Source organism: Humulus lupulus, chromosome 1 (genome assembly GCF_963169125.1).
Source record: "Humulus lupulus chromosome 1, drHumLupu1.1, whole genome shotgun sequence".
NCBI lineage: Eukaryota > Viridiplantae > Streptophyta > Magnoliopsida > Rosales > Cannabaceae > Humulus > Humulus lupulus.
In genome coordinates, this window is record NC_084793.1 from 35,794,347 (window position 1) to 35,806,890 (window position 12,544).

At 27.5% G+C, this 12,544-nt stretch overlaps 1 protein-coding gene across 1 annotated transcript; it reads left to right on the top strand.

The window, feature by feature from the left end:
* The first annotated feature begins 722 nt into the window (after window positions 1-722).
* LOC133791139 (MLO-like protein 1) lies at window positions 723-9,602 on the top strand. The gene is made up of 14 exons (XM_062229055.1): window positions 723-1,236; window positions 1,334-1,391; window positions 1,466-1,698; window positions 2,139-2,255; window positions 2,837-2,900; window positions 3,022-3,116; window positions 3,278-3,352; window positions 3,441-3,529; window positions 8,007-8,056; window positions 8,168-8,208; window positions 8,305-8,514; window positions 8,609-8,676; window positions 8,987-9,047; window positions 9,138-9,602. The coding sequence occupies exons 1-14, from the start codon at window positions 1,120-1,122 to the stop codon at window positions 9,390-9,392; spliced, it is 1,533 nt and encodes a 510-aa protein (XP_062085039.1). The 5' UTR covers window positions 723-1,119; the 3' UTR covers window positions 9,393-9,602.
* The last annotated feature ends 2,942 nt before the right edge of the window (window positions 9,603-12,544 follow it).

A 12,544-nucleotide genomic window follows, 5' to 3' on the forward strand; every position in this document is an offset into this window, starting at 1 on the left:
AAATGTTGATACTTGTCATTATAGTAAAATGTATATTCTGAAGTTCCTCAATAAGAAAAAAAAAACAATAGTAAATGGAGATTGGTATGTATGCATGTAAGTAGTTTTTTTTTTTTTAAGTAATTGACTTGTGGTGTGGTACCCAGTATTGCGACCTGTGAAGTTATTTAATCCGTTCCTATCCCTTGCCTAGTTGTAAATAAGAAATAGAGATAGGTATCTATGCATGTCTTCAATCCGCAATTATTGTTAAATGAGACCTGTTCTGTGTTCATACGTTGGAGTTGTTGGACTTGTTACATTTGATTAGTTTTGGTAGTTATGAATAAAAGTTTAAATGTTTGATCCCCATATGAACCTAGCAGAGGTGAAAATGATGGTATTGTTAAATAATATTAGTTTGATGAGGTAAAATATAATAAAGAAAAATCAATAAAAAAATAAAAATAGTATGTCAAGTAAAGAAAATGTTACGATTATTAGCATAAATGGAAATGGTTTAGTTAAAGAATGACTAGGCGTGTGGTGTGGGCCCCTGATGAATGAAGAGTGGGGTGGTACCGTAGTAGTGGCTCCCTAGTCGGCCTTAATTGAGGCGTGACTGATGATTCTTATGTTCATTGGGTTGTCAATCAATCCAGAAAGACACAGTGGCTAATTAATCTATAGTAACTAATTTATAAAGTTACTTGAAATGAAAGATTATCACAGATGCTATCTATATATAAAAAATAAAAAAAAGAAACTAAAAACGAAAAAGAAAAAGAAAAATCCAAAGGAATTAAATTACCTTGTAAAAGCCATGGTTTTAGTTTATATATTACCAAGTCAGTCATCACACCAGGCCAGAATATTTTTGCATTGGTGCTAATACTAATACGCGTTCTTTTTCTTTTTTTTCTTCCCAGCCCGAGTTGATTCGATATAAATTATACACACACATATATATATATATATATTAAAAAAAAAAGAAGAAGAAGAGAAAGACAGGGCCTTGTCTGAAGCTTTACAGGTCGTCGGCTCGTCTTAATGTAAATGTAAATGAAATAGGATTAGGATTAGGAAGAGTGGAGAGAGAGATTGGAGTTTGAATAAAAAAGAGTAAGAGACACAAGGGCGATGGCAGAAGGGGGTACGACGTTGGAGTACACGCCCACCTGGGTGGTCGCTCTGGTTTGCACTGTCATTGTTTTCATTTCTCTCACCGTTGAGAGGATCATTCACTACACCGGAAAGGCATGTATTATATATATATATTCTATCATTTCAACTTATTAGGCATATGTACTATTATACCAATTCAATCTAATAATATCTACTGACGATATTGCAGTATCTGAAGAAAAAGAACCAAAAGCCCCTGTTCGAAGCATTGCTAAAGGTCAAAGAAGGTAATTATTTACCTGTATCTATGAATAGATCATTGGTTGAATATATTGATATATATATATATATGAAATTGCAGAGTTGATGCTGTTAGGGTTCATATCGCTGCTGCTAACGGTGTTTCAAAACCGCATCGCCAAAATATGCATCAGCGAAGATCAGGCCAAGCAGTGGCTACCTTGCAGCAACGACAAAGACGACTCTTCATCTAAGACTACTCATCACTTTCAGACCCTTTTCGCTACTGTCCCACGTCTTCTTGCCGAGGCTTCCTCTTCCTCTTCCTCTTCTGATGAGTACTGTTCAGAAAAGGTATCATGAGATCTTTGCCATTAATTAATTAATTAATTTTATATATTATGACATTAATTATATGCCTAATTGATTGTATATCAAAGTCATATATATATGTGTCATACTCCCCACTATGTTTTTCTTCTTTTTCTTTACAGTTCGATTATAAGCTGAAATACGTCATAATAATCCTAGTTATACTGGCCACTCTGAAATTGTTAGATCCTGACTTATGTAATTGTAAATAGGATTAATCAGTATGTCTCTTTCATATAACATGCGTATATTTGTTTTAATTAATATGATTCTATAAACTACTTTGGTCAGGGGAAAAAAGAAACTATTATAGGATATATTTAAGAGCAGGTAGAGGATATTAATAAACAAATTGAAAATAGTCGAAGCTTTTGTATGTATAATTATACATATATTTATATATTCTTTGGTTTGGTTCTCAGGGAAAGGTTCCGCTGTTGTCCACTACAGCACTCCACCATCTTCATATCTTCATCTTTGTGTTAGCCGTCGTCCATGTCACGTTCTGTGCTTTAACTATTCTTTTTGGAGGGATACAGGTACCTTCCCTACCTACCCATCTCTCTTATTAAAATACAAAAACAAAAACAAAAACAAAAAATACTCAAACTTTTGATGTTGCCGTGTTCGTGTTCTGTTACATACTATAATAATTTAAAAACTATTAAAGTAATTTAAGAATAAATTGCATAATGATACTGTAATATACACGAAGATCAGGGCTCTGGACATATGCTAATCAGGCCTGTGCATATGATCGCTAATTAAAAAATACTCTTTTTTTTTTTAAATATCATTATTTTTCTATACAGGAAAGCTTCTAATTATGAAAAATATCAATTTATATATAAACTATTTTTTTATATAAAAATAACATGTTTTATATTATGCTTAATATATTAAAGTTTTCAATAACACATGAGTTGATATATCATTAATTAGTGATATATCGTAATATTTATTAAATTAAAATGTACGGAACCCAATATTATATTGTACTACTAACAATATGTGACTTTCATAAGATGTTTAACACGTGTGAACTTTGACACCAATAACGACCCTCAGCAATTCTTAATTACATCCATCCCTATATATATTTACATTTTTTTGTGCGCAGATAAGTCAATGGAAAAAATGGGAGGATTCTATCTCAAAAAAGGGACCCTACAATCCAGAAGAGGGTAATGTTAATCTACCTATTCCTTGTTTTATGTTACAATTTTCTTTTTCTTTTTTTTAAAAAAAGCTTTTATTTTTCAAGTTTTGAGTACTTGCATAATTTATGTATATATGTATATGCAGCTCTAAAAACAAAGTTCACGGACGTCCAAGATCACGATTTTATCAGAGGTCGCTTTCTGGGCATTGGGAAGAATTTAGCTTTTTTAAGTTGGGTGGTGAGTACAGATCAGTAGTCATTATTAATAATTATGCTTTATCATCTGATTAAGCTTTCAGCCATTATTACTATTAGTTAGTTGTATATATTTCTGCATGTGACAATGGAAATGCTAATTATACTGATAATCATTATAAACTTTTGGTTCTTTAATTTCAGCATTCATTTTTCAAGCAAATTTTTGGATCTGTGACGGAAGCTGATTATATGACTTTAAGGCTAGGCTTTATCATGGTAATTTCTTTCTTTCTCTTTTCTTTCTTTTAATTGTTAATTTGATTGATTACTTTGTATATGATTAATAAGTTAATATTTATTGTAGACTCATTGCAGAGGAAATCCAAAATTTAATTTCCACAAGTACATGATTCGTGCCCTTGAAGCAGATTTTAAAAAAGTTGTCGGAATAAGGTGTGTTTTGATTACCAATTAATTATTATACATTTGGCATTCACCATGCTCTATATATTTACACACTTAAAAATAGAGATAAATCTATATAGGGGCAAATTACACCTAACAAAACTGAAATTCCACTTGATTTTTTACAATCCTTAATTTTAATATCTGTATTAGTTTAGCAGTGTTGCACTGTCAGTATATTTATTCTTCTAATTAATTGGCTAAAGTCCTTATCCTTATCATTTTTTTTTAATTTGAGTCAACAAAAGTAATTTAACAAATGCGACATTTTAGAAAATACTCAAAAAAAAAAAAAATGTAACGTATGATCATTGGTTTTTATTTGTTGAGAAATCTACAAAAACACATTATAACTTAAAAAATATATGAAAAATACGATTTATTACAAAATTACAGAATTTTTGTTCAAAAAACACGGAAAGACAAAAGTGTAAATACTGACTGGTAAAACCGTAAATAAAAAAGTGATAAAATAAAGTATCTGTTACAAATTTGTAAACATTTGTTATATTTTTAAAACAATATTTACAAAAATCAATTATAAAAATATATTTTTGTAAATAAAGATTACAGACAAATTCGCAACTAAGTATATTTATTTTTGTAATAAAAGTTTATAAAACTAGTTTAATAACTAAATAGTATAATTCTATAACTAACATTTACAAGACTAATTTATAATTTCAACATTAAATCTAATTTAAAAATATTCAAATAATAATATTGTGACTATCACCAGGTAATAGATAGTTATTAAACCAATACCTAATAATATGTTACTATATTATAAATCAGAGTAACCAAATTTGACCAATAAGTGAACATATGTTACATTTTAGCAAATAACTTCTACATTTTTGTGAAAAGTTTATAGAAAAATCAGCAAAAAAAAAAAAAGTGTTATTTCAACAAAAAAAAAAATTATATACTATTTTATAACTAAAAAATTATAATTTGTAGCTAACATTTACAAAATATTATATAATTTCAGTTAACATAATTGTAACAAATATTTATTAATGTAATTTAAAATTATTCAAAGAATAATAATTATACTATCCTTAACTATACTGTAATATATAGTTATTAAACCAATAATTTATGTTATTATATTTTGTAACTCATACTTACCAAATTTGAACACAATATGTAAAGCATAATTTTATTGTTTGTTTTACCTAGATTTTATCTCAACTCTCACCGTATATCATACTAATTTATTGATTCATTTATATTTATGAAGTTTTTTTAATATTAATATTATATGCTTTCTCAAAGCAATGTAATACTTTCCTTTGTTTGTATATAATACTTTGTTATACCATTCATGTATACATATTAATCTATAAGAGGTATGAAGATGACAAATATACTAGCTAGAAATGAAGAGAAAAAGACAAAAAAAAAAAAGTTAATCATTCTTTTATGTTGTATTTTCATTCTTTTACCAGAACTTGTGAATAAAAACATGAATTCACACAAGAATTATTTGCTAAATCAAAACTTCAAATTTTTGAGAAACCAAAACCACAAATATATATATATATAGCCAATGTTATAAAAATTAAATCTTTAGTTTATGTTGTATATATAATAAGAAAGTTTTTAAAAATATGAATTTTATACTATCAATGTGCAAAAGTATGATAATTATATTTTTCTTAATTTGTATGAGAAAATTTATTAAAGAAAAAATTAAAGTATGGAAAACATAATTAGTAGCTAACTAAAATACGAGAATGCTACATTTTTTTATCATAGTTACGTGTTTTCTTTGATTTTGAAAAGTAATTTTATTTTATTTTTAATTATTTTTTCTTTCTTTTTTTCCTTACTTTTTTTTTCTTCCAATTTTTTATTTATTTATTTTTCCACCAATTTTTTCTTACCTCCTTTTGTTTCTTTCCATTTTTCTTCATTTATCTATTTTTTTTCTTTTCTTTGTATTGTTTTATTTTTTATGTTCATATTTTTTCAGTTTTCAGTTTTCTTTTCTCTTTTTTCATTTTATTTTTTCTTTATTTTTGTATTTATTATTTTCTCCTTCTATTTTTTTTTTATTTTTCACACATATGAGCTTTTTCTTCTTCCATTTTTTTCTACCAATTTTTTCATTCATATTTTTTTTCTTCTTCTTTTCATTTTTATTCATTCATCTATTTTTTTTCCTTCATCATTTATTTTGTTTTGTTTTTTGTCATATTTTTTTAGTTTTCTTTCCTAAGTTTTTTTTTTCTTCAGTTTTTGTACTTATTTTTATCTCATTTCATTCAATTTTTTTCTTTTTTTTTTCACACATATATTTTAACATTACATGATTATTTTACTATTTTTTTATTTATTATATTTTATTATTGTAATTTTTTTAGTTTTTTCCACCATATGTAAAAAAAATCAAATCAATTTTTTCAACATTTTCTTTTTACTGTAACCCTTATAGGAACACCAAAATTTGGAAAAAAAACTAATAAAAAAAATGAAAAACGTGAATGGGTAACCAGTTACCCTGATGGGAACATTCAAATCTAGAAAAAAAATTATATGAAGAAGATGGGAGAGAAGGGAAATGGGGTGGATCTGATTTTTTTTCTTCTATTTTCAGATCTGTGGTAACTGGTTACCTTCCCATTCTTTGTGTGTATATTTCTAAGGGTAATTAGTTACCTTCACGTTCCTTGTGTGTATATTGTTGGGGGTAATTGGTTTCCTTCATGTTCTGATGTGTGTATATTTATGGGTTCTCTATGGTAACTGGTTACCTATGTTACTAAAATCATAGCTACTTCTTATTCCCTTTTTAATGAAGCGTTCTTCCTTTTTTTTTTCCTTCAAATATGATGTTTCTTTTCATATTTAATATGAGTAACCTGTCACCCCTATTATGGTAGCTGATTACCCCTCTTATGGCAGAAAGTTACTCATTTTAGGATAACCGGTTATCCCTCCTGGTATATGTTATTTAATCTAGTTCTAGGATTTTTTTTATATAACTGTTAAAGATCAATCAAGTAATTGGTTACCTTACCCAAGATTTGAAAAAATAAACGTACAATCTAAAAAAATAAAAAAATGTTTATAATAAATAAAAAATCATTTTAAATGCAATTCATATTACAAAAAAAAAAAAAAAAAATTTAATATAAAAAATATAAATAAACTAAAAAAATAATAATCAAATTACAAGCGTACTCTTCCAAATTAATAAAAACTTAATTAAGAATAAAACTATGACATAAAGCTAGTTTTATACAAAAATATGAGAAAATAAACCCATAAAAGTAAAAAATTTTAAAAAAAGCCATAGATTAACTTTTTTTTGAAAAAATGTTATATTTTTGCACACTCTATTAAAAAATCTCATATAAAATATAATTTCCTCTATATAATATGAAAGTTGTAAAATAAAAAAGAAATATGCCATTTGTTTAATTAAGAATATTATATATATATTTATATATATATGAATACTAATACCAAATATTGAAAATCAATGAAATGCCATCAGTTTATGTATGTGTTTATATTCGATGAATGTATCTCATATAAATAGTATAATTTAATTCTGTCATAATATAAAAAAAAAAGATAAGAAAAGATTTATAGTTGGGGAGAACTAGTACGGCCGTATTTTGGTAATTATTTTGGAGTATCATATAAATAATAAAAAAAATTAATATCGTGTTATTTGTAATTTTTCCTTATTTTTTTTTGTATATACCCTTTTACCTATAGTGTTCTCAATAATGCCAAATTACCAAATCAAATGTAAGTTGTATGTTTTGCATTAAAAATGTACACACTTTTGTGGTTTCAATAATATCAAATTACACTCTCGTGTTTTATTAAATAATATAAAATACTTTTTAAAACAAAATTTTGATCAAAATTAAGTTTAATAAGACAATAATACTATCCCATTATTAACTTAATATTTTTTTTTATATTTCAAAATATTTAAAAGAGTTTATTTAAATAAAATAAAATACACAAAAATGTGTTATTTTGAATTTTGTTTTTTTATAAAATATAAATAGTCAAGTAAATAAATGGATGGTATTATTGTTTTATTAAAATTAATTTTACCAGAAAAAAGTTTAATAAATTATTTTGTACTATTTGGTAAAAAAGAAGTGTAATTTGGTATTATTAAAATCACAGCATCATAGTAACATATTTGTCAAAAAAATCTCAGTAATATAGTGTATATGAGTATTTAAGTAAAAGAAAAGTACATACATAGTCTAATTAGATGATAATATAAAATAATATATTTTTATTTTCAAATGGTGCGGTTACACGCTTGCATTATCATCACAATACTTAGATTATATGTGTATTGTTTGTGATGATACTCCATAACATTTTCGTTTTAGTATTGTTGACTACAGTGATTTAAATAAATTATACTAAAAATGTATTTACAAAAAAACTAAACTAACACAAACTTTTGAATATTCAATTGCAGTTGGTATTTGTGGTTGTTTGTGGTGTTCTTTTTGTTGCTGAATGTATCCGGTAAGCTAAGCCCTTTTTTATTTTATTATATGTTCGTACATATAATTAATTTGTTTTTCTCCAGAAATTGTCTATCATGATGTAGCTTAATTTTATGATATGTTCATTCAGGTTGGCACGCATATTTTTGGTTGGCATTTGTACCTTTGATTGTAAGTAGTAATAAGTATATATATATACATATAATTATTCTCATACAAATATATTTTTATATATAACATAATTAACAACTAACATTAATATTTTAGCTTCTGCTTGCTGTTGGCACTAAGTTGGAGCATGTAATTACCCAATTGGCCCATGAAGTTGCTGAGAAACATGTAGCAATTGAAGGAGATTTGGTAGTTAAACCATCAGATGATCACTTTTGGTTTCATAGACCTCGCCTTATTCTCTTACTCATTCATCTCATCCTTTTCCAAAATTCCTTCGAACTTGCATTTTTCTTCTGGATTTGGGTACGTAATCTACATTATATAAACTATCTTGGTACCTACTTATAGGGATGAATGTGCTTAATTAATTGCTTCAATATATGTGTCACACTCACAGGTTCAATATGGATTTGACTCTTGCATAATGGGTCAGGTCGGCTATATTATTCCCCGACTAGTCATTGGGTACGTACGTGAAAAGAAAATATATCTAACCAGCAAATTTGATAAATTAAGGCCTTCCTTGGCAACATTTTCATTTTTTGGTTTTCAGCTTCTCAAAAGTTCTTTTTTTTAAGAAAAATCATTTTCAACTTAAAATCCCAATTATTTTGTAAATCCAAAGCCTCAAAATAGCTTTTCAGTCTTAAAAGTAAAAAATGACTTAAAAGTTTTGCTAACAAGCCCCAAGTACTTTCATTTCAGCTAGCTAGCTAGAAGCATTTTACATTGTTCATGTATAGCTGATCAGCTCTACAAAACATTTTTTTTTCAGGGGATTTGTTCAGTTTCTTTGTAGTTACAGTACCTTGCCTCTGTATGCCATTGTCACACAGGTGAGTTGTACTGAACAATTACCTTATACTCTTGTTTACTAAATATATAATAGATGTATAACTGAGATTGTTTGTTTTGAATCGAATTAGATGGGAAGTTCATTCAAGAAAGCTATTTTCGAAGAACACATACAAGAGGGACTAGTTGATTGGGCTCGCCAGGCAAAGAAGAACAAAGGAATGAGAAGGGCTTCAAATGGCTCTAGCCAAGTGGGTCCTAAAGAGGGTAGCTCTAGTACTAGCACAGGAGGAGTGGTAGTTGAGTTGGCAAATGTTGGGGACCAACATTCTCAGCCGGAACGACGCCTTTTAGGAGAAATTCACCCTGCAACTCTTCGCTCGTAGTTCCATTCCATTACACAAGAAAAGAAATAAGTTTGTCATCCTTGTGTTTGACTATGGATTTATCGTTACTTTAAAATGTATTTTATAAATATACATATATAAAATATATACGGTGCATTTTATACATGATGAACTTTATTTCACTTGTGCTTTTTATATAAAGTGTAGATTTAGTGAAGAGAATTAATACATGGAGAGTTAAATTTCTAAGTACTCATGTCATGCATATTAGAGTGGTTCACTCTATTTATAAGCCTTATACTTAGCTCTATTTGTATTTGTTATTAGATTAATATGATGCATATTGTATATAGAAAAATGCTTTATAGAATGATTGAAAATTTGTATTTGTATTGTCATCTTGTGCTTGCTTAAATGCATATTTATATACTAACAGAAAAAAAAGCATCGTGAGATGCACCACATTTGCTTAGTAGTATTGAGAAAATGTGTTAACTTAGTTTTATTTTTTAATTTTCATATTAAATTTTATTATATAATCAATATCATATATTTTAAAAGAAAATATTTAATATAATGTATGACATAAATATATTACTAAAAATATTGATGAAATTCAAACAATAACATTGTCGATAAATATTTGGTAGTTTTTTTTTTTCTGAACGAGTGATTTTGCTAGTGAATAATTTTAAAGGCTAGACCTTCGTAAATAAAAAAATAAAAATAAAATTGTCTATAGAGTAATAAAGAAGGGGGTTCTGTCTGAAATAAATAAATAAATAAATAAGGTGATTAATTTGTGTTTGTAATTTAGGATGATGATTCATCGTTATTGTCATCTAGTGTGGTGTAGTTTCAATGGACAGAATAGTGAATGCTTGTATTTAATATTCTTCATTTTTTCTTCATCTCCATTTTTTTGTTGCTAATTTCTTCACAATACTAATGTATTGAAGATTTTCCTAGAAGAGCAATTTATAATTACTTTATATGAATTATGGTTTTTTTTTCATATGTATTATTTTGAAATGTAATAATATTTATTTTTACCTATGTAGAATTTTCCATCAACTGGATTACAGAACAACAAAATGTATCTTCTACTAATTCTCCGATCATAACAACATCGAGCTTTCTAATATCATCTTCTAGTTGCACATATGCCTTATCACTTAAAATGTATTTAAATATATTAGTTTTAATGTGAATATTAATGATTTTTTAATTTATAATTTTTTTACAAATTTAAAATAAAAAGTACCCACTGGGAGAGAAAGGGGGGGGGGGGGGGGGGGGCGCTCGCTGTTTGCACTTTAGATTAATGATTTTTTAATTTATAATTTTTTTTGCAAATTTAAATAAAAAGTACTTACTCGGGGAGATAGAGAGAGAGAGGGGGGGGGGGGGGGGGGGGCTCGCTGTTTGCACTTTAGATTTTTGCAAACAATTATTTCATCATACTTATGTCGTATTTTTCTATGGCATGACGCACAAGAGATGTAATAGTACATTTGAGCATAATCAATTATATTTATCTTTCTAAATCTTTTGTTTCTTCTATCATATAATTTATTGGATCATATTTTTTTTGTAAAAGAAATTAGTATTTTTTTATACTATTTTCTTGTCGTAAACTATTCTCCATAGGCTCCCATTTTATTTACTATTTCTTTTATTCTAGCATATTAATCTTTTGTGGTCTCATGCATTATCCTTCATTTACAGATTCTCAAAATCTCTTTTAAGCTTCTGTAATTTAATTGTGTGTGCCTTGATTGTTCCTTGAAACTCCTCCTACAACATGTCCCATGCTTTTTTTGCTGGTGATGCGCCCATAATTTATGGGAAAATGTCATTTGCCATAGCTTGCTGCAAGCAGAATAATGCTTGAGAATCTTTTTGTTGCTTCTCTTCCAGGGTTTTATTTTCAGAGAGAATAGACGTATTTTCGGGAACATTAAATCTATCTTCAACTATTTTCCATAGATTTTGTGAACCAAAATAGTTCTTCATTTTGATAGACAAAAAATGATAGTTTTCTCCATAGAAGATTGGAAGAGGTAAAGAAGAACGACTAGAATCAGTACTTATGATGAGTAGAAAAGATTACGCCCAGTGTGTAGATCAAACGAGGCTCTAGTACTATTGATGGTTTGTGATTTGGGATAAAGAAAATAGTGATGATTATGATTGTTTTTTCTTTTATTCTATGGTTGATCCTAACTGACTTTTTTGAGTCAAGTACTTATTTGTTAAAAATTACAATAATGAGGAGTGGAGGTACGTATTTGACTACTTTCAGATAAAAGTGCACCAATAGAAGGTTAGATATTAAGGTCATAATGATAGAATTAATATGAAAGTAGACATATGAACAATTCTATATACATGTAGGCGGAATTAATATATGAATGAACATATGCAAAAAAGAATCGAATATTGTATACCTCCAGCCATTGCTATTGATAACCTCGATCTAGCTTTAGATCTACAAAAGAAAAGAACAGAAATTAGAACGAGTACACGGGCTTCCAAGCTCTCACTAACTCTTTTAGATGGAGTTACTGAAAGTCAGAATGAGTAGCGAGCTTGGGGACCGGTACTCTATATTTATAGAGTGAGACCTACCATCAGAGTCTCTGCCACAGATTGAGATATTTCCTCAATCAGTTGGGATATGAAAAATCGGGTAACAACAAATCAGGTAACAAACAATGTTGACCATTAATTAGAATATTTTGTCAATAAATTAAATATTGACTTTAATATATTAAATCAATTAGTTGATTTTATATACCAAATAAATAATATTCTAACATTCTCCCACTTGGTCAGCATTTAAATTAATGTATTACTTAAGCCCGACGATCATCCCTGTTAGATAATAAACACATGAATCATGGCGATAGGTCCTCTTTTTATGACGAGTATTATCTTCCATGTATTACAATATATTTATTACATAACAATGTAATTTATGTGGCTATGTACTTAAACGAATAAACCTTATGTTTATTCAGGTCCTATGAAAGTAAAATTTTCTCAAATAAAATTAAGATGCGCATAAATATGAGAAAATATCAAAAATGAGAGTTTCATTGATAATAACTTCAGTTTGTACAATAAATTTACATAAGGGAACCAAGTCCCATGTTCACTACATGATCCTTGAATTTATGAGGTGGCAA